The 27,848-nt window shown below is 48.2% G+C and overlaps 1 protein-coding gene across 4 annotated transcripts; it reads right to left on the reverse strand.

Moving 5' to 3' along the window:
* Positions 1-610: 610 nt before the first annotated feature.
* Positions 611-27,800, reverse strand: STEAP3 (STEAP3 metalloreductase). 4 transcript variants are annotated; one of them, XM_015634756.3, is made up of 5 exons: positions 27,635-27,800; positions 12,635-13,118; positions 11,642-12,169; positions 9,917-10,081; positions 611-4,075 (listed from the first exon to the last, which is right to left on the reverse strand). In XM_015634756.3, the coding sequence occupies exons 2-5, from the start codon at positions 13,115-13,117 to the stop codon at positions 3,785-3,787; spliced, it is 1,467 nt and encodes a 488-aa protein (XP_015490242.1). In that variant the 5' UTR covers position 13,118; positions 27,635-27,800; the 3' UTR covers positions 611-3,784. The 4 variants fall into 4 exon arrangements, with proteins under 4 accessions (XP_015490242.1, XP_015490241.1, XP_033372107.1 ...); XM_015634755.3 differs by lacking the exon at positions 27,635-27,800 and adding an exon at positions 24,587-24,698; XM_033516216.1 differs by lacking the exon at positions 27,635-27,800 and adding an exon at positions 14,179-14,339.
* Positions 27,801-27,848: the final 48 nt, after the last annotated feature.

Here is a 27,848-nt window from a genome sequence, read left to right on the forward strand (position 1 = left end):
CTGGCCATATTGGAGAGACTGGGGGAACTACACAGCACAGAGTGCTGAAGCAAATGCATCCCCCTAAAGATTTAACTATAGTTTGATATATCACTTTGTGAGTAAATCCCTTAAGAGCAAGAAACCAATTGCACCGTTTAAAGCCTTGTATTATAAAACTGAAAGAGGAGAGAACTGTACCTGCAGAGGTTAATCTTCAGCTCAGGAATTTAAATGAACTCATTAAAATCAACTCACAAATTAGCTCATTAAAATGCAATGCTGTGGATCCAGAAGTTGGTTGATCTGGCATGCCACTTCTACGAAAAAGTGACTTAAGAAGCAGAGAACAAATTTATAGTATTAAAACTCCATCTTTCTTTGCAGTTCCCCATCTGGAACTTCTTCTTCCTTGAACTCTGTATCAACAGCACTTTCTATTTAATGAATTAATCTTGTTTGATCTTGTGCTACAAGTGCTGTGTAGTATCAGTAGCCCCCTCCAATGAAATATATGCCTGTACACACTTGTGCCCTCTCACACACACAGGAACTCTGTAATTGAGCCCTGGCACCATGGGTCACAGCAATGATCATTTTATTACCTTGATAATGAGATTCTACAAGCTGCTGGCTGTAGTGGGTTTTATTTCTTATTGGTTAAATTCTACATAATCACACTTCTCTACTACTGCCATTAAAGTAATGGTTTTGTTTGGGGGGAGGCAGGAGAAAGGACTCACGCGAGTTCTGATATAATTGTGTAGACTTGTTCAGAATATCTTTATATAATTACATAGGCCAGTGATTAAAACTGGCCTTACTCTTACAGTTTCTCATTTGGCTCTTACATATCCCAGAGGCACATAGTAGGCAGTACAGAAAATAATAATACAAAGATTTTTACATTCAAGCTATATATTCTGCAATAAGGTACATATATTTGTGTGTGTGTGTGTGTACATATATACAGAGAGAGAGAAAAGCTTCAAGTACAAAACCAATTAAATGGTAAATTTTAAGCCAATCTCACTGGATGTCCTATGCACATCAAAAATGCTTAGGGAAAAGATAATTGAAAAATTCCTTAGTTTCATTTTCAGCATTTCAGAATCAGAAGAAATGACTCAAACTTTTGTGTCACATGTCTTAAGGACTAGATGCATACAGAGGGCATCATGTGAAATGCTGCTCTGCATTTATAAGAATTGGTTTTGGTTTTCAAAAGGGATGCTGGCACAGGCATTACCTGGAGACACTTGACAAGCTGTTTTTTTAGATGCTGGAGAGCTGCAGTAACTGTGGGGATTTTGAGCTGGCTTGTCTGTCCCTTAGGGCTTGTGTCCATCTGAAAAGCACCATGCTGACTCACTGACTCCCCTTCTGCTCATGGAAACTGTCCCTTTGCCATGGGAAAGGGCTTGTAGGCATGGAAGCCATGTAAACAAAGCGAGGGTGCAAACGTTCTGCTGGGCAGAAAGCTGAGTCTTTAACCTTGCAGCGACTCAAAAGAAACCATTCTTTCTCCCTTGAAGACAAATCCTGCCAGCCTGTGAAATGCTCTTTCCCTGCCTCCTAATCTTTTTTGGCCCCCAGACAGCGGTCTTGCCTGACCTAAAGATGTGGAAAGAAACCTAGATGGGAAAAAAAGGCACTGAAATACACCATACAGTGTGTAAACTGGTGCTTTTATGTTGTCTTTACCTGATGATGAAATGGAAAAGATGACTAAAAAACCAGGCTTGCTGAATCCAGTCTTCCCTCAAGAATGAGTTAAACTGGAGTGGGTGGAATTATATTCAGGTGAAACCATCTCAAATCCATGTGGAAACTTAATCTGTCACCTAACCAGAAATAAACAGTGTTGGGTCATCAGTCTGCTTGGAGAGTGATTTGGTCAGGTACCAATGTGGGCTAAGTTCTGGAGGTGGATGGGGAAACCTAATAAAATCAGCTTGCTGAAGGGGACAGTGGTAAAGAATGGTACCATCATCATGTTGTCCAAACCCCATCAAAACAACAAGAAAAAAATCACCTGATTATGAAATCTAGGCTTTCCCCTCAAGCCAGTTTATTCAGTAAAAAGAAGCAGCATTTAGAGACTTTACTGTAAGTGTTAGGCAAGAACTAACACTCAATATCGTCACTGGCCACATGAGCAATATTTGGAGAATATTACTCACTGTAGTTACTCAAAGCTAAACAGGGAATTCTTGTTGAATCTCTATCTGTGTAGAACTCTTCCAGGTTATGGAAGCATTGGCTTGTAGAAGGGCTTATGTGCCCCAAAGCTAATAATTCCCCCTGCCCTGTATATTAAAAGTATAACATCCAGTAACACATACCTCCTTTGGTGCTGACAGCTCTTGTTTCTCAAAGCAATACTGAACACTGAGTGTCTTTTCCTTAACTGTAGGAAAATGAGGCTATTCCAGGCATGTCCTTGTAGTTGACCTTACTGAGGTAGTCTTCTTGTGTCATCCCTATCGCTTGCTTTTCAATGAGCTTTAGTGAATGGCTGTCCATTCACTATTTGGTGATTTGGATGTCCAAAACATAAAGAATTGTTCTGATAAAGAGTAAGAACTTCACAGAAAGTGACAGGTGAAACATGAAATTAGGATAAAAATCTTCTTTGCCCTCTGCCTTGTCCACAGTGGGTGTGAAGTCAGAAGAGCATTTCATACCTGCTCTGTGATCTAGCAAATGACTTTTCAATGTGTAAGGCAATGAAGCACTGTACCCAAAAAGCACAACTGCCATGTTTTCATGTTGTGGTCAAGACTTTGCAGGACTGTTCAAAGATCTTATTACTGTTAGTGAAACCAGTGGGTTTAGAGCTGCTGTTTTGTTTGCTTAAATGGGAATGTTCAGGTGACAGCAATTTCTAAAAGCTTCACCCTATTATTTGATGTAAGGCCAGCCGGAAGGCCTTGGTTTTCTCCATGTAATTTTGTGAAGCAGCAGGCCTTTCCAATAATTATCCTCGCTCTATTTCAATCAAATACTGCTTGAAACTTTGGCTCAGTATAACAGAGAGCATGCAGCAGTAACTATCATCTCAGAGCCAGCAGTGCAGACCAGACGTCTGGTATTGGGGATGTCTCTCAAATGCTTTTATACTGCTGGAAAAGGTGCTTTATTTCCTCAGCTTATAAACATGCATCAGGCACTGCTTTCAGGACCAGAAGTGCTGACTGTATTTGAGAGAACAGGGATACTAGGCTTGCTGTCAGATTTGATGATTTTAGTAAAATCTGCTGTCACAATAACATAAATATAGCTGTTCTGACTCCACAGAGTTCATTGAGGAGAACAAAACCAGAGGCAATTGATCTTTCTAAACCTCACTGCCTTGACTGATCTATACACTTAAGAGGCAAAGATACCGATCTTTGCTGTCATAAAGTCCAAAAAATCTGTGCAACCTCATATTAAAAAAAAAAAAGGCATTGAAATTTATGAGAGCAGCTAGGAAAGCAACTGAGAAGTACTGTTTTGGGGAGCTGCCAGCCAGCACCTCAAGTGACTGATCTGACCAACAGAGTCCAGCAGTTTCCCATGTATATTAGTGCTGCCAGCTTGGCTCTCAATCATTTTTAAGGCAATAATTGTCCTAGCAAATCGGCAGTATAATTTAACTACTACTGTCTAACCTAGTTTGGTGGTTGTCTGTTTTCTAAAGTCAACAAGTTTTATTATTTTATCCACAATACCATTATACCAAAACATACACATATTTAAGAAAGAGAAACACCTTTATAGAAATACTGATAGTGCTCCAAAATCCTCAAAGCTGGGGCTGTTAGACATTACTGGAGGTCTCCCCGCTTGAAAATTCCCCCGTTGCGCTGGGCAGAACAAATTTGACATATCTGCCCTTCTCCCAGCCCCTCCTGATTCGCAGAAGTCTGTGGTGGATGCAGGGCAAACTGAAGATGACTTTAGCTATGATCACAGTGCATGGGACGAGCAGTGTGAGGGTGTAGGTTGGGGGCAGGTAGAATTTGTACTGGTTCTCATCGAAGGCCCTCGACCAGCCGTAGGTGAGTGTGTGCAGAGTGCTGATCACCAAGGCAATAAATCCAAGGGAGGACTAAAAAGAAAAGAAACACACACCAGTTAGCAGAGTACCTTGTGCCTGGCTGTCTTCCTGTATTTTTGACATTATTTTCTAAGTGTACATGACACAGAGAAAGCAATGGATATTCCTGCCTTTCCTGGACAGAATAAAACATGTCTGGAAACCTTTCCTGGGTAGTGTGCCAGGCTGCATCTTTCTTTGTCTTATCAGAGGTTAAGTAGGGCATTAGAAGCTCAGCAGGAATTTCCCAGAAGGTGATGCCAACTCAGCAGAGAGGGGGGGCTTCTGCATCCTGTGAAGCAGCAGCCCCCAGCCCCTGCTGAGCAGGTGGGAACAGGCAGCTCCCACAGGCTCCTCCTGAGCTGTGGCTGTCAGCTCTGCTCCTGCCAGTCCCTGTCTGGCTGAGGCTTCTGACCAGCAGGATGTACAGCAGTGATGTGGCTCTGGACCACAGCTGGCACTGCTGGAAGTGGATGAAGCCACAGCTCCACACTCTCAAAGACATCTTCAGGTGACTGGTGTCATCTACAGGAAAACGAGATTGTGCAGGCAGAAGTGCTCTGTTCTTGAGGTGAGCAACAGCCCTCAAGGGTTTCCTCCTCTGTCTTAGAGATATATGTTAGGTTCAAAGGCTGTGTGATAGATTAAGCCCTTGGAACAGGGAGTCAAGAACCCTTTATCCACTCAGGGAGGCAGCAAGAATGCAGCCCCTGTTCCACAGGCAAGAACTTTCCCCATTTTCAGCTGAGATCATGCTCCCAAGCACCCACAGAGACATCTCCTCCTGACTATTGCCAGCTCCCTCTGAGGGTTGCTCTCAAAGATAGGTTTTAAACTGTTTCCCTCACTGGTGGCTTTCTGCCAGCATCAGAAGTGGAGGTTCCTGAGCTTGCCAGCTCCCACTGCCTGCTGGCACTCAGCAGCCCTGGGCACTCTGTGTTTGCCTTTGCACAGGCCTTTGTGCTGTGTTTTCAGAGAAAAGTGCAGGTTTCAGAGAAAAGCACACCTTGCTCTGCTGCCCTACTTTGAATGCTTGGTCTAAGCCTGAAATAACAACCAAATTTCAAGATGCTTAGACAGGGAAAATTTTGCTGCTTATGGCCCTAACTTAAGGAGGAAAGCCTTTAAAAGCCAAAATATCTGTTTTGGTGCAGAGATCAGCAAGAAACATGATCTTCCTGAATATGCCAAGGAAAAAGGATGTGGCAGGGAAATAAGGAACCAGGGATGGGAGGAAGAACTCATAATCTTTTGAAAAAACAGTTTCAGCCAAAGAACTACTCAATTCATAGCTCCCTCTGCTATTTTTGATTGCTGTGAAAAAACCCAGACAACTTTTACAAATGTACTATGTTGTTACTACAGAAACAGACCAAGACTCCTCTAAACTTCAGAGCTAATCTTTTAAGCTGCTGAGGGGACTGGGGCAAGGGAGAGAAGGAGAGCTCTGAAGTGTGCTACCAGATCCTGTACTTCGCTTTTACAGTATCTATCAGGCATGTGGGTGTCGCTGAGTCCTGCCAAGGCAGTGAAGAACTCTTTGTGTTACAGCTGAGCATTACTCAAGGTCATGCCAGGAGTTGGGAACAGAGCTGGGAACTGAACCTCAGTCTTGTGTGCAACCCCACACTTATCCTTTCTTTCAGGCACAGATGTCCTTCTTACCAGAAGCTGTGTCCATGTCCTAAACCAAAGTGGTAACAAGCAGCAAATCCAACAGGGTCATGAACAGCTGCATTCGAAAAATTAAGGAGGAGTTTGCTGAAATATGCTGTGGTGACAGTTGAACCTAACAGCAGGACCTGACCTGCAGATCATCCATCATTTACAGGTTAAGATTCTCTCCAACAGGCAAAAAGTAGCCAGGGAAAAAGTGGCAAAAAGTTTGAAGTACCAGATTAGGACTCATCTGGCAAAGCAGGGAAGGAAAAGGGGACAGAGTGAATCCAAGAGCAGATGTTTTCTGTCCTGGGCAGGGAGTGCATTCACAGTCAGCCTGAGCAGGGCTCTGTGCTTGGCAGAGATGTCAGAGCTGGAGATAATTACCTTGTTCCTCTACAGTTTCTCTTTAAACAGCTGCTGGTACTGGGGGAGAGCAGGAGAGGAAATTAAAAGGACAAAAGGTGACAAACGATCACTGACTGACCCATCTTTGTGTGTAGATGGTGGGCATGAAACAAAAAGGCTAATTGGCAACAAACACATGGCAACAAACACATGGCAAAGCTGCTGGTGGCTAGAGAGAGGGCTGGCAGCTCCTCTGACAGCAGCAATGGGCTGATCCCTTTTTGACACAGAGGAGCTGACTGAGGCAAGCAGAGGGGGGTCCCAGTGCTGATGCTGGCTGAAGGAGTCATGGCTGCATCCACCAGACAGCAGGATACAGGAAAGTCTGTAAGTGCACAAAACCCAAAAGTTTTGCAGATTGCAGCTTGGCTCAGTATTTACAGCTCAGTATATACACTCAGTGTAGTACATTGCAGAGCCTGCTGAGCACCCCAGGAAGCCGATTTGCCAATGTGCTTAGCCCTGATACCACTCTTTTGCTCTCATTGATCCTCTCTATGCAGTTTCTGGCTATGAAATCTTCCTGGGTTTTGTTTTAAACAGAGGCAGAGGTTGTTTTTTTTTGTACTGCCACAACACGGGGAGTGTGGGGCCAGCAGCCCTGTAGGGTGTTAAAGTTCCCTGAAAGATGCTGTATGAAGATGGTATCTTCCTGATGCAGGCTTTGTGAGCATTTTCTATTCTGCATTAACTCTTCTACCTTGCCCATCTCCTTGGTGCCTGCAGGCTCCCTGTAATGCATCAGCAAAGGTGATCCAGTCACATGTGGCTCATTTAGAAATGCTTGGGCAGCACTGAAGGCAGAGGGCCCCTTCTTGACCCAGATATGTTTCTGACTGGTGCAGCCAGCAGTACTATGAAATTATTAGCTCAATTGAAGCAGGTCTAGCCCCTTGCACTGCCTCAACAGGCGGGTTAGAAAAGGTCTGATTACAGATTCTTTACATCTTATGCTTCATGAACTATGAAAGAAACCAGGTCAATTCAACCTTCAAATTCCAGGAGGGCTTCTCAGGATAGGAAGGTAAAGGCAATCATACACATTTTCACTTCTCAGACAATTAAAGCTGATTTGTAAATCACTGGGGAACATTAAAAATGTCTCCTATAAGTTGAATTACATACAAATCATTCCTGTTAGCCAATGTCTTGATTCTGTACATTTTCTGTTAAAACTGGACACACAGGGGAACTGTGTATCCAATTTAACTATATTTAATTGAAATTTGTGTATGTGCAGGAGCTACTGTGAAAATTAACCTTTTCTCCTGTAACTTTGGCAACAATACAAATGGGATTTTTGACCTGTCAGGCAACAGATGTGTATTTTAATACTGTGGCAGTAATATGGCATTAATACAGGTATACACACTGGCTGCTGTAAAATGTCAGACTTGGAAGCTCTGGGCAAGGGAGGGACTAAAATGACTCCTGAATTTGCTTCACATGTGGCTTGTGGTACAGCATCTCTCAAACATCATCCAGTTCAACTGAGGTGGAAACAAATTGCTGCGTTTTTTGGTAGGCATCTGGCTGGGGTGTGTGCACTCTGCATTTCACTTCTTTGATGCTGCAGAAGTGCTAGAAATCCCAAATATTTGAGAAAGCAGCCTCATGCTTCACCCTTTGTATTTACACTGTGTCACTGTGCATTAATTCAGGGAGGCTCACACTGAGCTATGTGAATATAACCTCTGGAGCCTGCAAGCAGTAGCTGTAGCTGTTTTTTTATTTCCTCAAAAAAGGCACCACCGACTTATTGAGGAGTAAATAATTGAAAAGATCCCTCATTTAAAAAAAAAATAATATGGAAGCTAACATGCCAGATCTGTAACCTGCTCTTTTGACATGGTATTTCCACAGTAAGGCTCAATACCAACCATGCCTCTTCTGCATCTGATCAGCTGGGAGCTCGTGTCACACTGTCACGCTTTATTCCATGCAGACAGAAATAGGTGTGAGTATCTTTCCATGAACTAAGCCAGCCAGCTCCCATGTGGGGCAGCCAAGAGCTATTTTGGAACCGACCATCATGAATTTGTCTGGTCCCAGTGCTGACATAGCCTTAGAAAGGCTAGGGAAGGGGTCCCAAAGGGCAGATGGGACAGTCGTGTTACACGCACTACCTGCCACGGCAATGTATGTGTTACATGACACAACGCCCTCCAGGACAGCTGCCAGGCTGCCTGGGGAGAGCCAAAGGGAAATGCAGGGGGTTTCAAAGCCTCCTTCCACACTGCAAGGAGGTATTTCCCTTCGTTTGGAATTTCTGGTATGAGATGCGTAAGTCAGGACTGATGTATCCAGTGTCCCAGCAGCTGCAGCCCTCCCCTGAGACATGGTGAGAATTAATATGCTCCCATTGTCCAGTCTGAAAGAGAGGTTTAAAGACAGCTCTCCCTTCTCCTCGAGGGATGATCTCTTGGGGTCAAATTCTCCTGGTGTAGCTCTTCTACTCAGTGTAAATAATTACTGGCTAGCCCACAGCAAGAGGGAAAAGACAAACTGGATTGCTCGTTTGGTGATCAGGGCACTCGTGGGAGAAGCAGGGGAGCAGACTTCAAACTCCTGCTCTAATGAATACTGAATTATTTATACATACTGAAGAGCTTCAGCAGAGCTTAAGAGAGAGGCTGGATGATAGATATTCACCTCTGCATCCCTGAACCCTGCCCTCCCCTTTGGAAGGGTTAGGTATGTGCCAGAGTGGTGCAAAGGGAGGCTCCACAGGGGAGCTGCAGGGAACGGGGTCCTGGGGGGGGCTCATGCATGTTGGGTGCCACAGGGGTTACTGCAGTGGGACACAAAGCCTGGTGCATGCTAAGCAGCCCTGGTGTAGGAAACACAAGTAACAAGGTGTTTTTAGGGCTGTGGGATCTGACTGTGACACAGTGAGTAGCATCTGGCCTCAAAATCAGCTCTAATGTGCAGGGGATCCTAGAAAGGTACCTCTGCTATCTCTGTTAATTAGCCCTAAGCCTGGCTCCAAATGCATCCCTGAAAAAGCTGCAGCCACTGAATATGGTGCCTGTGAACATCCCATGGGGTAGACTCAGGTCACCAAGGGAATTTGGCCTTTGGGAGCTTGGCCATCACTGCAAGTGGGAGGAAGGCTCCCAAACCACTGGGGAAAAACTACATTACTAATTCAGCTTTTAGAATCAGACATGGCCTTTTCATTGAAATCATACCCAGCTCTCTGTTCTGTGTGGGCTCTGGCAGTTTACAGAATGCTCTAAGCCTTTTTGAACTTGTCTATTGAACACGTGGGTGCATGCAAACTTTGCCAAACCTGTCTTTCCCCTGCACTGTGCTCCCAGGCGCTCTCCTCAGCAGCTCACTCTCTCTAAACAGCAAGGGCAGATCTGTGTCCTGCAGCCAGCTGTGTCCACAGCGAGTTCCCTGCCTGCCTTCCACAGCCAGGTGTTCCCAGCAGCAGCTTTGCTGCTGATGATGTGCATGTGGATGCCCATGACACCTTGTATTTTCCCTTCTCCTGAGACAAGCACCTTCCTTGGACAGGACAAGTCCTGTGTGAGAGCAGCACGGCCCCAGGACACACCACAGCCTCCTGCCCCTCTCTGCCTCTGGGTCTCACCTCCTGAACAAGGGGTCTGTGGCTCTGGGGTGCATGGGGAGGTTTTGTTGCTGACACCAGTGCATAGCTAGCAGCCCTACCAGAGCAGGTTGTGCTGGGAAAGCAGGTCAACCCCTGCCCTGTCTGTGTGAGGGCCTGACTCTGATTCTGCAGAATCACTCTCTGGCATCAGCAAATGTCAACTTTACCTGAATGAAACTGAATTCCCTCCAGTTGAGAGAGTTTGCGATGGATGGAAGTGAAGTGATGGCAAGTAACGACAGCAAGCCCAGGGCAATTATTCCAACAGAAATATAAATCTCCATCCTCCAGACTTCCTCCTCTACCCAGATTGTCATCTTCTTCTCCACAGCCTGGCATGACAATGAAGGTTTGTTAAAATGGGGTGCTTAGGGACAGAGGAACTGAATTTTATCTATTTTGGTTTTGGAAGCAGGTTTCCTGGAAGAGCACTGGGTCCTATTCACATCTCCAGCACTATTTGCCTGTTTAGGAGATGTGGAAATGCTCTCTTATCCCAAAGCCATTTGGCCAAAGCTAGACCTGATTTGAAGCCTGCTGGGAAGTACTGCTGAATGCTCTCAGCTCCCATGCCTGTAATCACAGCAGCAAGCCCCAAAGTCACATTTGGAAAGATAATTACAATGAGAACTCAGTTTAAAACCATGAAAACAAATACAGATGCTTGAATATGCAGTAGTCTCCTAATAACCTTTGTTTTAAGTGCATTTAGGGGGGGAAATTGTTCATGCTAATGGAAGGGAAGATGGGTTTTATACTGCATGGCAAAGAGGAACATTTAGAACTGTCCTCTTTAGCCCATTAAATAGGTTTAATTTACTAAACAAAGATGTTGCTAGAAAACAGGAGGTAGAGGGGAAATGAACACAGGATGCTTGCCTGAGATTAATGTGCAACTGTGGCAATTGAGAAGAACCTGCTCAAGGTTGGAGCTGAGAGGCTGGGAATGGCATTTGATGTATGCTCTGTACAGGCACTGCTGCCAAAACCAGCCATCGCCACAGAGGGACAGAAGGGATCTGTCCCTTCCCTCCTTTTTGGGACAAATATTTGGAATCACTTGGACAAATACCCCAGCACAGAAAGCAGAGTGGTTGTGAGTAACTCCTTGATAACATTCACCCTCAGCTGCATGAAGCCTGTGCCCTCCCAGGAGGGAGCAGTGTGGAGCGGTGAGAAGTCAGGGGCAGGAAGGATCAAATCCCACTCTCCCATGGTACTGCCAGGTTACAGAGCTGACTGAACTGCCTGAAGGCAGCAATCTCACACTGGATAAACACTGCTGAGAGTGTCCATAAAGCAATAAAGTCCTTTTCCATTTCCTTGTTCTTATATAACCAGTTCTTCATTACCATTTTGTTAAACTCCTGCAGGCACATGATGATGAGGACACACAGCCCTCCCTGGGTTATGACTTGGATACTCCAGCAGGCACAATTATGAACATCAGTGTGAATAAACAGGGATCTCCCAAGATTTTGGGAGCTGAAGGGAACTCTGCTCCTCCTACCACTGGATTTCCCCTCACCTAGCATTTCTCCTGCCTCTGACCTAGTCTCAGACACAAAAGTGCCAGGCAAGGCTGGTTTCCAAGGCTTGTCAGTGTTTCAGGGGAGCAGTGGCATAGGGGGGCTGATCCTAGCCCTGTAAATGCAGAAGGAGCTGTGTATCCAGGGAGATGGCTGGTCCTCAGCACAGATAGGTGAGTGCTCTGTCTGTGCCATGCGGATGACTTGTGGGGGAAGTGCTCCTAGAGGTAACAGCTTTTTCCCACTGTCCCACACCTGCTCTGGAAAACAAATGAAAAAGCTAAGATATTAATCCCACCACCCAACATCTGCAGGAGTTTAGAAGACTGCTGCAGGTGCTGGCGTGAGGAGCACCCCTGTTACCTGCTTGACAGCGGTCTCGATTAACAGGTACCGGTGGGAGCGGCGCATGGGCAGGCAGAGGCTGTAGACGGCGTGCAGGGCTGCACAGAAGAAGCTGAGGAGACCAATCTGCTTTCGGTGCTGGAGCCACTGGTCCAGCCAGTCTGGGAAGCGCCTGTACTTGGTACCGTAGTAGAGCTGGGAGCAGGCTGCCAGCACCCCAGGCAGGTAGACGAGAGACAGCATGACATAGGACACGCACGGCAGCGTGGTGTTGACCACCTCAACGGGGATCTTGTACAGCTTGTTCTTCTGCTCCCTGATGTAAGGGTGGATGACCTGCCGGATCAGGTTGTAGGTGAAGAAGCAAAGAAAAAGCCCCAGAGCCAAAAAGATGGGGATTTTCCAGGCTGGCAAGAGGCGCAGGGGAATGTTCTCGATCTCGCAGGCTGATGACATGCAGCCCATGTCCACAGGGGTGAATCCCATGACCTGAGCAATTTCTGCTACTGTCCGCTTGGCTTCTTGGTTATTTGAGCAGATCAGAACCTGCAATGAACAGAAATACACACATAGGGCAGAGAAATCAGGCTGCTGGGATCAAGTGCATCGGGAGGGATTCTGTGTCACAGAAAGCCTATGTTATTCCACTGAGCATCATGATTCCTGGCAGGCTTTTTGACAGGGATTTACCATGGCTGCCAAAGACCTCTCTCCTGGACAGATTTCCTTTCTTGCATGAACCACCAGTTTGTTTTACTGGCTCTGTTTGGATAAATAGACAACTGAATAATACTTTTCACTTAGGCAGATAGTCCAAAGACTACAAAGTGTGAACTGAGTGAAGGCACTTCATTTCTGGACAAAGAAATGCAGAAGCTAAGGGGTGGTCTCTGAATGCCACAGCCAGCACTCAAGACTCCTTCTCTTGGAGCCTAAGGCCATTTGCTGATGCTGCCAGATCTCAGCTGCTGAAACTGTTGGGATTTAGCCCTTACTGGAAGAAAACAATACCTGCTTATTTCCATCCCTGGCACCCGACTGCAGCGTCCACGCAGAAACCACATTAAACCCCTTTACCACGGTGCAGGCTGGGAACAGGGAGGCCAAGTACTCCGCGTTGGATTCCTTGTGATGGTTGATCTCTGTGTTGTTACTAACATCCACCAGGATCTTGCCCACCAGCACATCAGCCAGGTCACAGAGGGTGGAATAATGTTCCCTGAAAATCGCCACAAAAATGACATCTGCCTTCTTCACCGCCTCGGCCTGGAAGGTGACCTCTGCTGCAGCAGGGAAGAGGCTGGCTTTCCGCTTCGGGTTGCGGCTGCCGACCACCACCTTGAACCCGGAGCACACCAGGCGCACAGCCAAGGACCGCGCAAAGTCCCCGCTGCCCAGCACCCCCACAGTGCGGCCGGCCGGCGGCGTGGGGCTGGAGTCACCCTCCGTGCTCCGATGGCCCAGCAGAGGTTTGGCCATGTCTCCTCTGGACATCCTGGCAGGAAAAACAAGGAGAAATGCAAATTCATTGTGGGGCTCTCGCAGAGACCTGGGCCACATCTGAGAACACGGGACAAAATGCCACTTAGACCACTTGCACACATGGTTTTGGTCCCAATAGCCCAGGACTTGTTTGCCAAACGCACCAGGAAATGTGCAGTAATGTACAGGCACCACTGGGGGGGCACAAAACACCATGCTGGGTTGGAAGGTGAAGGCTTTTACAGAGGTTTTCCAAGGTTGTGTGATCCAACACCTGCTGGATGCCCTCATCCATCCTCTGCTGTCCTTCATGCCGGCATCTCACACTGCAAAGCCAGCCAACACTAACAGCAATCAGGACCAGAAACTCTGAGATTCCCATGGAGCTACCAGATACCTCCTAAAGAAGGGGTCTGTGAAGATCCCTGAGGCTACATTTGGAAAAGCTGGAGGGGTGGTTCGAACTTGCCAGGGTAGAATCAAGGCAGAAAGTCAAACTGAAATGAAAGTGTCCTAAAAGTGGTAAACAAAGAGAGTTGCAGCCCTTGCCTGTTCCAATATTTGGGTCTGGCAAGCTGCTTCAGCTCTTTAATGGGTAATGAGAACTTACTTGTGACATTTAAAAAATATATTAAAACATGATAGGATTTGCTCATGAAAGATCTTGATGAGCTTTACAAACGTTAATGAATTTTGCCTTGTAACAGATTAGATATTGAGGGCATGGAGAGGTTTTAAGCAGATCAATAAATTCAAAGGCAGCACAGCAGCTGAACCTGGAGGTCAGAAGAAACTCGGTCAAGGAACTGCCGACTGTTCATGGGCTCTGTCAGTGGTTCAAATCTGCCTGCCAACTTAAGGAACAGCAAATTTACCCTAAAGGAATGGCAAATTCCTGAGGGTGAGATTTTAAAAGGGCTCAGAAGGCAGCCCATGCAACTTACACACCAGGACATCTGGCTTTTGTATTGGCACAACGCTAGAGATTATTTTAAAGACTGTAACTAACAGACTTGTGATATACTGGGGATGGAGACAAATTGGCTTTGGCAGAGTGCAGTCTTGCCTTGTACCTGGTTCAAAGTGGTTAAGTTCTTTCAAAGTGAAGGTGACCACTTGGATGGGGTGACCTGGTCGCTGGTGCAGGTGTGTTTTTCATAGGCTTTTGGAAATGTCCTTCACCCACGGCTCTTCTGGGATTGGCACAGTAGTGGTGCAAAGGGGAAGGGCACTTCTGCATGAACAGTCACCAATGGGAAACAAAGGGTGAGAAGAAATAAATGATTTTTATAATGGGAATAGGTTGCCAAGAGATTTCCCTGAGGATTTATGCCATCCAACATGTTCATAAGTGATCTGGGAAAGGGAGTGAATATTGAGAAGATGGAACTCGTGGGGAGTGATCACAGAATCACAGAATGGTTCAGATTGGAAGTGACTTAGAGATCATCTACTCCCAACCCCTTGCCATGGGCAGGGACACCTTCTGCTAGACCAGGCTGGTCAAAGCCCCAACCAACCTGGTCCTGAACACCTCCAGGCATGGGGTATTCACAGGATCTCATGGCAACCTGATCCCATGCCTCACCACCCTTATACTAAAAAATTTCTTCCTAATATCTACTCAAAATCATTTAGGACAGTCAATCTTTCTTGTGAAGAAACTGCAAAAGGATCTCCTCATTCAAAGTGCCTGACCACCAAAAATCACTACAGGTGCTAGAGAGACATGGCAAGAGCTGTTTGTGGGCATAATAAACTCCTCTAACAATATATACACTTTAATGAGCTGTAAATTTGTTAAAATCACTCAGAAAAATGATCAAAGGGTCGCATTACTATGAAAACACCAACATGCTGGTCCCAGGCGGGCAAACATCAAGCACAGCCAAGTTACTGGAGAAGATCTCTCACACAGTAACCATGATCTCAATCCTGCTCCTCACTGAAAAAGTGCAAAACACCTTTAGCAGATGGACTTTGAAACTATAATTCACTGTCCTGGATACAAACCCATGATGGTTTCAGTGACAATACTGTTTCCATGGCAGAGGTCTGTCTGCTCTCCTTGACTCTCACCAAGCACCACCTTGTCCCAGAGACCAAAATGTGTGCTCGCAGAAGTGCTATCCAGGGAAAACAAGTGCCAAAGAAGTGCATGGTGACTTCTTCCCCTTAAAAAGACATGTCCACTGGATAAATACAGAGATCAAACAGCACACTGCAGTTCTGCTTATTCCACTGCAAAAAACCCGAGGGAATAAACACAGAAAAGGGCCACAGGGAAAAAGTGTGAGGGATGACTTTCAGATCTGTCTGCAAGCACAGCCTGCTCTGTGCTTCTGGGTTTTTTCCTGGTCCCTTCTTATCAGAAGCTTTATCATACACTCACTGCTTTACTTCTTAGAAACCTTCTTGCTCCACCTAAATTTATTCATGTCCAGAACTATTTGTTCTAGGGCCAGCACTATTGCTCAGAAAAATTAGCTTGCTCTCCCATACCCTCCCCGCCCCTTTTCCAGCACCTGTGCACACAAAATATTACCCCAAAATAAAGAAACACATTTCTGGCCTTCAGCCATGGGGGGAGAAATCAGCATTCAGGGTGACAAAGTGATTGTTACCCACAGACTAATTTCATAATTGATTTAAGCCACCTCAAAAGTTCTCTCTGTGGTCCCACTGGTATATAAATGTTGCTGCAAGCAATTTTTCTTAAAGTGTGTTTCCTCTGTCCTGCAGCTGCCACTGAACGTGTAGAGAGATGTTGGCAATGTCTGGAGATAAACATCTCCAGTTATTTTGATTAAAAGGGATGACAGAATTAAACAGCCTTTGAAGTCAGCAGGATAGTTACATAGCAAGAAGACTCAAAATCTTTTCTGTGAATTTTGGTGTGATTATTTCAGTCATGCTCTGACTGGTGGGGTTTTAGAGCATGGCTCATCCCTGCTGCAAGCCCTTGGTGGAATGGTCCCTGGTGCTGGCTGCTGCTTGTGGGTTGCATTGCTGTCATTGCCATGCACTGAAATCCTCCTGAGAAAGGAGGGAAACATCTCTCTGTCACCATAAACACATTTCACTGAGACACTGTGGTCTCTGCCTAACAGATGCCTGGCAATGGACTGTCTGATTAGGCAACAGCTTTTTTTCACTTCTGTATCTCTGGGGAGCACGCAGACCCCCTGCCTCCTGCCACCACCCCTGACTTACCGTGCCCACACTGCTTTTTCTGCACCTGTGGACAACATGTCACCTGCTTGAAACTCTCCTTCTCAAAGCTAATTCACCACAGCAAGGTCAGCCCATCCAAAGCACCATGGCCAGGATGCTGCAGAGTCACTCAGAGGCAGAGGAGGTCATGAGTGAATATCATGGTGCTTAGACACATCTTTAGCATCTCCAGACTTAGATAAACACTATTTATTGATCTTCCTCATCAAGCAAACTACATCCTTGCTGAGTTATAGCATGTGCAATTCAAGGAGGTCAGTTTCTTACCAAGGAAGCTACAAGATGATTTAAAGCACAGCCCAGTGGGAATAAACACACTGCAACTCTAACTGGGCAGCAGTTCCCTCACTAAAATACTAAATGCAATGTACAGCTGCCCTTCAGCTAGGCTGCCAATGACACCCTCACATCATTGCTGTGTCCAGCTGTAGCACACTCATTCCCATGTGCAGCTCAGCCACTGCACTCCCATTATTGCTATTAATTGCAGGGCATTAGCAGAAGTGGGCAGTGGGCAAGATGGGGAGCTCCCCTCTGCTGGGCACTCTACAAAAACTGTCTAGAAGGCAACTTCTGTCCCAAGGAGTGAGATCAGACAGACAGCAGCTGCATGAAACGAAGCACTCAAATCTCTGTTGAACAGGCAGAGGGAGGGAGGGGTTCTCACAGAAGAAAACCAGGGATAATTCAACATATTTTGCACCTGAGGCTTGGCAGAGGCTGTTAGCTTAGGATCAGTGCCAGGCAAGCAAGGTTTTTCTGCCTCTCTGCCCACACTGAGATGCCTCACTCAGGTTTTGCAGCAGGACAGCCATTCTGGACAGAGCTGGGCTGCAGGAGCCCACTCAGGTGTCCCTGGGCTCATAGCAGAGTCAATCTGCTGAGCAGATCATGCCCTGCAGCTACTGGGGAACAGGCACATTTGTTATCCTCTTTCAACAGATGTGGGGGAAGGAGATAATAACAATGATGGGACTGCAGCAAGTTTGTCTGGGATGACCCAGATATCTTTGACCATGTCTTTAACAATGAGACCATCTTTTGGGGCCCCTTTCACATCCTCTGGTGCAGGAGGATAGCCTAGCTGGTTCCTGTAATTTGCAGTCCAGAGGTGTTTAAGTTGCACAGTCTGAAGAAGGATGAACCTGTGGTGGCAAGGCAGGAGCTTTGCTTCAATTCTGAACAAAAAAAAATCAAGATTCATTTCAATGCTCTGGTATTCAGATTTATCAGATAAAAGACAAATTGGTTTTACTCTAACTCTAATAAAAAGGCCGTGTTTTAAACATATCAAACTGTGATGAAGAATATGGCAGCAATCTCATACAGAGCTCCAATGAATGTCCTGTGCAGTGAAACCAAACTGGTTCCTGTTTGCACAGAAACTCACCTTTGGGCTCAGCCTCACATACTCAGCCTGCGCCACTTTGGCTAAAACAACTGCTTTTGTGTCTTCCCCCAAAGTCAGTGTTTGTTTAGACTGACCACAACTGAGTCTCCATAAGCTGTGGATCCAACCCATGCAAGTCATCAAAGAACCTGCTCTGTGCTTCAGCTTCTGCTTGGATGTTACTCGAGATAAAGCACATGATTATTATACACATTCCTTAACAAGCACATGGGTTGACAGACTAGCATGACACATGAGGAATCAGATGATGCAGCAGAGCCCTTGGTCAAGTCACTAGAGAGGAACATTGTGATTTCTGCGCTGGGAAGGTGCCTTTGGGCCCTGCCAGCCATGGCTGGCATGAGCACAAACACACACACTCCTGGGACAGGGGTGATCTCTGCCCCCAGGGGACTTCCAGTCTGCCTGGAGAGAACTTTGAACCATGAAGCCAAAGCCCTCCAGCCTCTGTTTGCAGAGCATCTCTTGTTGTGTTAACCCTCCAAAAGCCCCAGCTGAAGAGGAGCATTCAGCATCTGAAGTGTTCCACTCAGGTCTTGCTGTAGGCAGAAATACTTTTTTTTTTTTTTTTTTTCCTACCACCATTTTATTTCCAGAGAAAATCAAATGTTTTAGTCTCTTTCCTACACACAGAGCATCCCTCCCAGGAGCACAGCAAGTGCCATGAACCTGAACTTGTTGGAACTGGAACAGATTTAAGTAATAAAAGAGCTTATCCAAAGCTGCTTTAATCTCAGCTCTGGTGCACATTTCTGGAGACCTTTCAGTCCTGCTCAGGATGACTGGAAATGACTTCCTCAGCTCTGCCTGCAAGAGAAAGACTCAGGGAAACTGAGTTTGCTGTCCTTTTGCTTGCCCCTTTTCTTCTTTCTCCTTCCAAAGCAGAGTTATTTCCCGAATGGTGCAAACCAGGAACTGGCAAAGAACGTAAATCACCCTTCCAGGAAAGCTATGTTGCAAACCCACCTGGGCTGCCAGCCAGGATACAAGAATGAGGAAATGCTGGGAGCTGGGCTGTCCCTGCTGTTGTCCTTCAGCCCACAGGCACACGGGACAGGGATCAGGGGCTGTGTGCCCCATGCCCCTGCTGCTAGAGTGGGGAGGTGGGACAGGGACGCGTGGCAGGGGAGACGGTCCTGCCCCGAGCTGGCATCACTGTGTGCTGGCTATGTCCACTGCAATGCAGAGGGGACACACCTGCTGTGGGCTCCAGGGACCGCTGTGATCCCACACCTGCCACGGGACCTGTGGGGTTGCTGTGACCCCAGACCTGCTGTGGGGCTCCAGGAGCTGCCACATGTACCCCTGCAACTGCTCTCCACCCTGATGCACTTTGCATTCACAAGTCCTCACCCCTCCTCCTTCCCCAGGGCAAGTCTTTATCTGATTATATCATTTATCAGGTATTTATCTGCTAAAACCACTTCCATAAGCCCCTGCAGAGCCCTACTTTCTCTCCTCTTTATCTCTCAATCCAGTTAACCTTATCCCTTGCTCTTTTACCCCAAAGGACATGGCAAATGATTTGTCTTCTCTGCAGACAGACACATTCTGTATCTGGCGAACAGGTTTCACATCTCCCTTCGGTTTTTCCTGCACAAGTGAAACCCAACTCTTTCATCAGAGCTGTTATTTACCGAATGTCCAACAACTCAGCCTCTGTTCCTTGCTCTCATTTTTCTTGGAGGATGCCCAGAAATGCATTTTCCAACTGAGCCCCTAAAAGGCACCACCTGGAGCAGAGACACTGCTTCCCCAATGCGCCACTTCTCTTTCTTCATCCCAAGAAGACTGTTTGCTTTTGCCCAACTGTGTGCTCCTGTTAAGTCGTGGGGCACAGTGTCCCTGTCCTCTGGCTCCCTGTGACCACTGGCTGGCTGGTCGCTCACCTGGTGTCCAGGCGGTCAGTCAGTCCTAGCACACAGAACATGTGCCCTATTTTTTTAAATCAGCTCTCCAGTATGTCACAATCTTCAATTTTTAGTCTCTAATCTAAAATGTTTACAGTCTCTCCTAGCTCAGTGTCACCTACAAATCCAGTATGTGCCTCCCTACTCCATCACACACTAATGAAAACATGGGCTGACAGGCACTGACCCTTCCAACTCCATACACCCTCTGGTTTATACACTGAAAAACATCGAGAATGTTGTTTCTGGAAGCCAGCAGTGAAGCCTAAGGCATGTCCATGTCCCTGACCACAAGATGTTCTTCACCAGGACCAAAATTCAAAAATATATTTCTGAACAGGGGAAAGTAGAGGAGAAAGGGCTACCAGAATTTCCCACAGGGACAAAATAACCTGTGTTTTCCACACAAGTTCAGACATTTTGGCTACAATTCTCCCATAGAACTACACCAGCCTGTGATCACTTTACAGGGACAGTTTCCCTCCCCAAGTATAAACCCTCCATTTTAATGCTAAGCAGGAAAATTACCTATCTATGACAAACAACTGGAAAACAAACCTTTGGCCTGTTTTCATCAAAACTATGTACTTTACAGCAAAGTTACCAACATGCTCTGCCACAGATGCTCTCAAACTTTTCTCCCCCAAATTTGCCTCCAGTTGCAGTACCCCTTCTTTGAAGCAAAGTCCTTGTCTGAAGAAATTCCTCTGCTCTTTTGCAAAAACATCTTGCTGCCTGTGTCCACTGTGTTGATACAGTAATGAGAAGCCTGAGAAAGACCTACCCTGTAATAAATAATCCTGAAATGGGAATTTGAAAGCGTGGGAAATCTTGAGGTTTCACTGTAAGACCGTGGAAGGCACAGACCTGAAGCAAGACAGAGTTTGCTAGAACAGTGCTGATGCTGACACAGCACACAGGAGCTTATCTGGCTGATGTGACTCTGAATGAGGTTACTTTCTCAGCTTAGCATCTCACAGCTCTTTGGTGACATAAAAGGGTGGTTTACAACAACTTCAGCCGCTGTACTTAAGTCTTCTGTGCCTTCTCTTGCTTTCTTTCGGGGTCTTCATTCTCTTGCTGCTTTTACCAAGTTAACAACTCAGTCACTCACCCGTTTCTGAGCCTTCCCTCCCCAGGTACGAGAAGAGCAGGAAAGCAACCTAAGGCCTGGATAGTGGAAGCTTCTTAGGTAGATCTAGTAATTCCCTGCAGCCAGACACGATGGGTGGAGGTGTTCCTGCCTAAAATGAGCTGGGGCTTACACCCTTCTCTGGGCCTACAGAGATGGCAGGACCTGACTTCAGCAGTCACCACAGGGAGCTGGCAGGCTCCAGTTCTTTAAAACCTCTTTGTTTCTTTCCAGGAAATACATGGAGGAATTGCACTGCATGTGCATGGAAATATTTGTATTGGCTATTTCCGTGCCGCAGTGCCTGTTAGAAGGGTCTCCAAGATCAGCACTCTCTTGCCTTTCTGATTTTGCTTCACCCAGTCACTCAGAAGATGCACAGGACCACACGGGGAGATGGCCTGGAGGCAGTGTGGGGTGGAAGGAAGACACAGCCTATGGCAGAGGGCCAGCCTACCTCCTGCTGATCTGTTTTTCCCCCTCCACAGAGCACAGGCATGACACACAGTACGGAGGTAGCTCTGAGCCAGCCCTGAGTAAGCACAGTGGTGAAAACAGGAAAGGCAAGGAATGTAGGGCCATGTTCTGCCTCTGCAGATTTTCCCAGCAGCTCTTGGGAAGCTCCTGGGAGAGGCAAACACAGCTGGATGACCAGGTAGTATCTTTGGGGATCCAGATGGGTGGGAGAGAGATGCTCTTTGCTGGAAATTAACTCACTGCCCTGAGGTGCCAGGACCACACAGCATTCTGCCTTCCCCTTCCTCTCACACCGTTTGCCTTCAGTCCAGCATCCTGCACAGCAGATCCAGTTTGCTTCACCTTTTCCCTTGTACTAGCAGGGGTCTTGCAGATCAGCCCAGAGTGCCAAATATGTGCAGTGTGAACAACATGCCTCCTCCAATGACTTAGCGAGACTCACGTGTGCTGGACAAGCACAAACACCGTGTCTTTCACCACTGCACCAAGCTGCACTGGCACAGGCCCTGTCCTGTATCTAACCCCAGCATAAGAAGGATGTGCACCTGCTGGAGTCCAAAGAAGGGTCACAGAGATGCTCAGAAGGCTGAGGACCCTCTCCTATTAAGACAGGCTGAGAGAGTTGGGGTTGTTCAGCCTGGAGAAGAGAAGGCACTGCGAAGACCTTAGATCAACTTCCAGTACCTGAAGAGAGCTGGAGAGGGACTTTTTACAAGGGCTGTAGTGGTAGGACAATGGGGAATGTCCTTATGGTGAAGGAGTGCAGGTTTATATTAGATATAAGGAAGAAATGCTTCACTATGAGGGTGATGAGGCACTGGCACAGATTGCCCAGAGAAGCTGTGGATGACCCATCCCTGAAGTGCTCAGGATCAGGTTGGACTGGGTTTAGAGCAACATGGTCTGGTGGAAGGTGCCCCTGATTATGGAAGATGCCCATGGTGGGAGTTGGAATGAGATGATCTTTAAGGTCCCTTCCAAAGCAAACCACTCTGTAGCTCTGTGACCTATTAGTGCTTGCACATGATCAGCAGTTGGTATCAGCCTCCTTCAGAGGTGGACATGTTACCTATAGACCCTGATTCTTGAAGCTTACATCCTGTGGGGAGCTCTTAGGACATCTTCTCCAAAGACTACAATGGTGTAATTATACTAAATGGAAATGCACGTGTTGCCACAACCAAGGCTTTAGAGAGACTCACTGAAAATCTGAGAACCTGGAAAAAAGATGGGAGGAATTTGTCTCAGTGGCTTAAACCCCAGGAAAATTTTTAAAATGTTTAGGCCCCAGAGTATGTAAAGGCTTTTGGAAATGTGTTGGATGCTCCCACATCGCTGACATACTTTCAGAAGCTTTTTACTTTCAGTTAAGTGACAGTTCACTTAAACTTAGATGAAGATGGGAAGCTGCTTAATTCACTGTAGGTCTGCATAGGAAAACCTATGAAGAAGCAGTAAATTTAAATCTGAAAATAGCATTTTCTTCCATTATGATGTTGACAAAAAGCTAACTCTAATCAGTGATGGTAAACTTATAGATAAAAAAAATTGGTCTGTTTTAATTTCTGGTGTGTGACATTATCACAACTGCTACTGCCTTTCCCACCTCTCAAGAGAGCTGGCATGGCTGGCCTACTTCTTCCATCATCGGAAAAAATGTGTTTCCCCTGAATCTAAACCTGCTTCTATTTATGGGTGTGATGTTACAAGGTCATAATCAAAGCATAGTTCTTAACAATAAAAAGCCAAACAACCTCAAAACAAAAAAAAAAGAGCAAAAATAAACAACCAAAAAATTATTATGCTGTCCATGTTTTCCTGGAGTTTTATGTGGTTTTGTTAAACACAGACTTGTTGAGTCATCAACATTTTCTCCTTTACAATCACAGAGGAAATCAAATATGTGCAGTGACTGTGGCATCTTATATTACTGTACATTTGTTTCACAGCAAATGTGATTTTAGAAGAAAACGAAAGCTTGATGCAGTATTTAAATCTTATTAGTCCTGCATCTCCTCAGCCCACAGGAGTATTGATGCTGTAGGCGACAGCCTTCCTCTCCTGCTGTCTCTCAGTTTTGGTTTCTTGTCACAGGAGGCAATTCTCTATGTGTTAGTTTTATTTAGGCTATTCTGGTAGAAATGATCTGCGGTCCTCTATACCCCTCTGCCCAGCTCAGGCATTACAAACACAAACACTCCCCCAAGCTCCCTGGTGTCCATCTGTCGTGGGCAGATGTCACACCCTGGTCTGGGCTACAGGACAGGAACAGTCCCACCCCAGCTTCCATCACCTGCGGGATGTTTCTACAAAGTCACTCTACAAAATTCCTTCACAGCTTTCATCCCTTGTTACTCTTACATGGATCAAATGATGAAGTGCCCCCCTAAAAGCAGCCAACCTTTGTAGCTTTTACAAGTCCCTATATTGGCTCAGAAACCCCACAGCCGCTCCCTGCTCGCCTCTGAGGGATCCTGGGCCCTGGCCAAGATTTTCCCCAAGTTTTTTTTTTTATATCTTGGTGCTGATTTCTCCCAAATTTCTCCAAAGTGAAGAAGCCACTCATCTCCTCAAAGCACTTAGCAAGCTGAGGATGAAAAGTGAAACCTAAGCGCCAAGTGCCGGAGGAGCACAGGCTGAATGTCCGTCCGTCCGTCCATCCATCCATCCATCCATCCATCCATCCATCCATCCATCCATCCATCCATCCATCCATCCATCCCGCATCACTCGGAACAGCGAACCCGATCCGTTCGGGGGGGTTTGTGCCCGGTGCCAGACAGTTTCCCGCATCCGCACAGATGTGTCCAGCAGCCACGGGAAGGAAACCGCTTCCCGCGGGCACCCCGCACCGCAGCCCGGCGGAGCTGCCGGGGCGAGCATCCCACCGACCTCTCCCCAGTGACCGCCCGGACCGAGACACACCGGCCCCCGCAGGAATCTCCGCCCGGTCCCCGGCCCCAGCCCCAACATCGACCCTCGTACCGAGGCGGCTGCGTCCGAAAGCGCCCTGAGGGCTCGGACCCCCTGCCCGAGCCCAGGGGCGGAGCGGGCCGCGGGCAGGGAGCAGCCCCGCTCCCCAGCCCGGCCGCGGGGATCCGGCGGGGGTGCGGCGGAACGGGGGCGGAACGGAGCCCCCGCTGACCCGGGACGTTCCCCTCAGGCAGGGCAGCCCCGGCGGCGCGAGCCGAGCCGAGCCTCCCCCACCCTGCCCCGCACTGCACGCCCGGCGCGGGCGGTTCGAGCCCCGGTCGCGGCTCCTCGCCGCTGCTGGCGGTGCCCGTGCCCCGCCGCGCCCGTCCCCCCGCGCTCCTCACCTCTCTGCGGCGGCGGGAGGGCGAGCGACGCCGTCCGGGAGCGGCAGCGGAGACGTGATGTCAGGCCGCGGGCTCCGGTCGGCTCGGCTCGGCTCGGCTCGGCTCGGCTCGGCCCGGCCCGGCCCGGCTCGGCTCGGCTCGGCTCGGCTCGGCCCGGCCCGGCTCGGCTCGGCTCGGCTCGGCTCGGCTCGGCTCGGCCCGGCCCGGCTCGGCTCGGCTCGGCTCGGCTCGGCCCGGCTCGGCTCGGCTCGGCCCGACCCGGCCCGGCTCAGGGTGAGGGGGCCGTGGGACCCCCAGCCCCGTCCCCGCGGTGCTGCCCGGGCGTCACTGCCCTGCCCAGGTTAAACACATGCGGGCAGGAGGGCATCGATGCCGGGGCAGCCGGCCCGCGGTGTCCATTACAGACGGGAGTCGAAGGCAGACCTTATTTCTCTATTTATAAACGCATCTCAGAGCCAGCCGGTGTCTTATTCTAATGGGCGGGTGCGGCTTGTTGCGCCTCTGCCCCTGCTATCAGGGGCCGTGCACTTGTTCTGGAGAGCGGCGTCGAGAGGCGTGGAGCAGATAATGGTTCTTTTCCCCCAGGCTGGGAAAGAGCTGTCCGGCTGCAAACACCCCAGCACTGCCTCACGGCCCCGCAGCCGTGGACCGCAGGCAGCACGCTCCCAAAGCTGCCGGGAGCTGGCACCGAAGGGAGCCTCCAGGCAAAAGCACTGGGGCAAACACACGGGGACTTGGAAACAAATCCCTCCGGAGCTTTGGTTTGCTCACTCAGTAGAGGAGCACGGAGGGAAGGCACCTGGAGGGATCGTCTCATCTGCCCCCGAACCGTGGGGAGGGGGTTGCAGTGTGTGTTTGAAGCCCCTCTGAACCCAGCCTTAAGTCTCTCTGCCGACAGGAGGGTTTTCCTAAACTTTGCCAACTGCCAGCCCTCTGTCCTTGCACATGGGATGTGTCTTCCTGGGATGAAACAAGCCCCACTTTTTTCCTCTCTCCCGGGCAGGCTGTGATTTTAACTATCTCAGCCCATTCTCACTGCTGCCCTATGCAGATGTCCCCCCTCTCCAGTCTGCTGCCTGCAAACAGGCCCAGATGCCAGCCAGGACTGTCCCAGCTTGCAAGAGTACTCGCCACCTCTCACATCCGTGGGGTCGAGATACAGACACCTGCAGAAATGGGGAGGCTTCAGCAAAGATGTGGGATTGCTGGGGAAAGTTCCCGCTGGTGACTCCCAGTGGCTGGATACTGGATAAGAGAGAGCTCCAGAGGCTTGGGATATTCAAGCTGCAAACTTTGAGATGCTGTGAGTTCCCAGGGTAGTAGAAAATACTGGAGAGGTGTGAAAGCCTATTGGCATGGTTAGGAGAAGGAGGATCATTGGGATAGCTGTACTTCATCACACCTCTGCACAGGCCATATGTGACTAAATGTGTATGGAAGAATGAGATTACTCTTTAGCCCCTTCTTGCCTGTAGTGGCCCCTGCCTCCTCATGCCTATTGTGGTGATAATTTATGTACCATGATCAGCTCTTTGTGGAGACTGAAGGACAGAAATCATTGAACTCTCCTGCACCTGCTCTCCCACATTGTGTAAAGGACAAAATTTGCTTTTAAATTTGTTTACAGAATCCATAGTTATTGCCTTGTTTGCCTTGGTCATTTCAATTCATCTTACAGATTCCTCTTTGCTCTCTCAGGTCTCTGCTCAGGGTTTCTCCCTGTACCTGTTTCCCTTCATGGGGCAAGGCTGCTGCCATGGCAGTATGATCACTTCTGTGAGTAATGATCAGCCCTTGGGAAGCACTGAAATCTACTTCTCCTTTTTTAGATTGCACTTCCTTTTTTATAAATTAACAAACTTTTCACTGAAACACCCTCTGCTTTTCATCTTTATGTCACAGAGAAGTGTCTCGGAATGAACACTAATTTTATACCTGTTTTTCTCTTCTCAAACCTGTGGCTAGCCCTGTGCAGGTCACCCGTTTGCTGGACAGGTTGAGTCCTGCAGCTCCATTTTTTCTGCAGCCATCTCAGCTAAGGCCTCCCCAGCTCCCAGACCTTGACTGGCTTTATTGGTGGCTCAAAATATTCCCTTGGGAACCATGTTTTTGATGAGAGATCCGATGTGGGCTTGCAAGTTGGCTTAATTTGCCTTCTACCCAATGTGCCAAGATTATGCAGAACTTGGCCAGTGTTTCTGGGTGTATTTCTGGGGTTTTTCCCCCCTTTTTTCTTGCTGGTCCTGAGCAAGGGCTTTTCTCTGTGTCATCTAGACTTCTTCTCCCAGCAACCCTCTTTCCTGGCCCATCACTCACTGGTCAGAGCTGCAGCTCTCTGGCAGCACCATCTGTGTCCCTGTGCCAGCTGGCTGTGTCCTGCTGTCCCCTCAGCCGTGATGCCACCTGCACCCCCTCCTCCCTGTCCTTCCCCTCCATGGGGACAGGGAGTTGCCTTGGATCTGCTCAGGGCTGAGGCTGCCAGGCTCCTCCAGTGCCCGTGTGCTGGCACAGCATGGCACAGGTGAGCAGATGAACCTCGACAGCTCCTGGCTGCCCGTCCAGCATGGCACAGCATGGCACAGGTGAGCAGATGAACCTCGACAGCTCCTGGCTGCCCGTCCAGGGGGCCACGGGGAGTCCCCAGCTCCCACACTGATTTGGTGGGGCTGGAGCTATCCACAGTGACAGTGTGGAGGGGTGCAGCAGGCCAGCTCAGCTCCTGCCCCACACCTACTCAAGAAGGGGGGGTGACCCAGGGCATGCTCAGGCTTTACTGTACAAGACACAAAAGCAGTGGTCCCTGAACCTCCCTGTGCCACTTCTCCCTTGCCAGCTCCCTCGGATTCCTCGTGTGCCAACCCAAGGGCTGCTGGGCACCCAGAGGACACTGGGGATGCAGAAGTGCTGGGCAGCAGTGGCTGCACCTGAGCAGATACTGTGACAAAAGCAGAGTTTGGGGACACCACCTCAGCCTGCCACTCGCAATGTCACGGCAAGGGAATGGTTCAGCTTCCCCCTGGAATCCAGGGGGAGTAAATGCAAACTTACCACTGGAAAACCAAACCTATTTGGTGGGGCAGTCAGTAAATGTAGCTCCTCCTCTGGCTGTCCAAAGCTGTGTTTCGGGCTGGAATCTGCTTTCTTGGGGCTCGGTGGTACCGTTTGGTTTGGGAAATTGGGTTATCAGCACAACGGGGTTCTGTCTGCTCTGGACTGGCACATGGCCCGAGGCTGCTGAAAATGCCAAGCTCAGAAAGGAGCC

This window comes from Parus major, chromosome 7 (assembly GCF_001522545.3).
Source record: "Parus major isolate Abel chromosome 7, Parus_major1.1, whole genome shotgun sequence".
NCBI lineage: Eukaryota > Metazoa > Chordata > Aves > Passeriformes > Paridae > Parus > Parus major.

Bases quoted from the DNA above. Each gene is read 5' to 3' on its own strand.
- STEAP3 (XM_015634756.3), bottom strand. From the start codon at position 13,117: ATGTCCAGAGGAGACATGGCCAAACCTCTGCTGGGCCATCGGAGCACG. The intron at 12,170-12,634 runs GTATTGTTTTCT...TGTTCATTGCAG, and splicing joins CCAGGGATGGAAATAAGCAG to GTTCTGATCTGCTCAAATAA. The intron at 4,076-9,916 runs GTAAAGTTGACA...TTTTCTTTTTAG, and splicing joins GGGAATTCAGTTTCATTCAG to TCCTCCCTTGGATTTATTGC.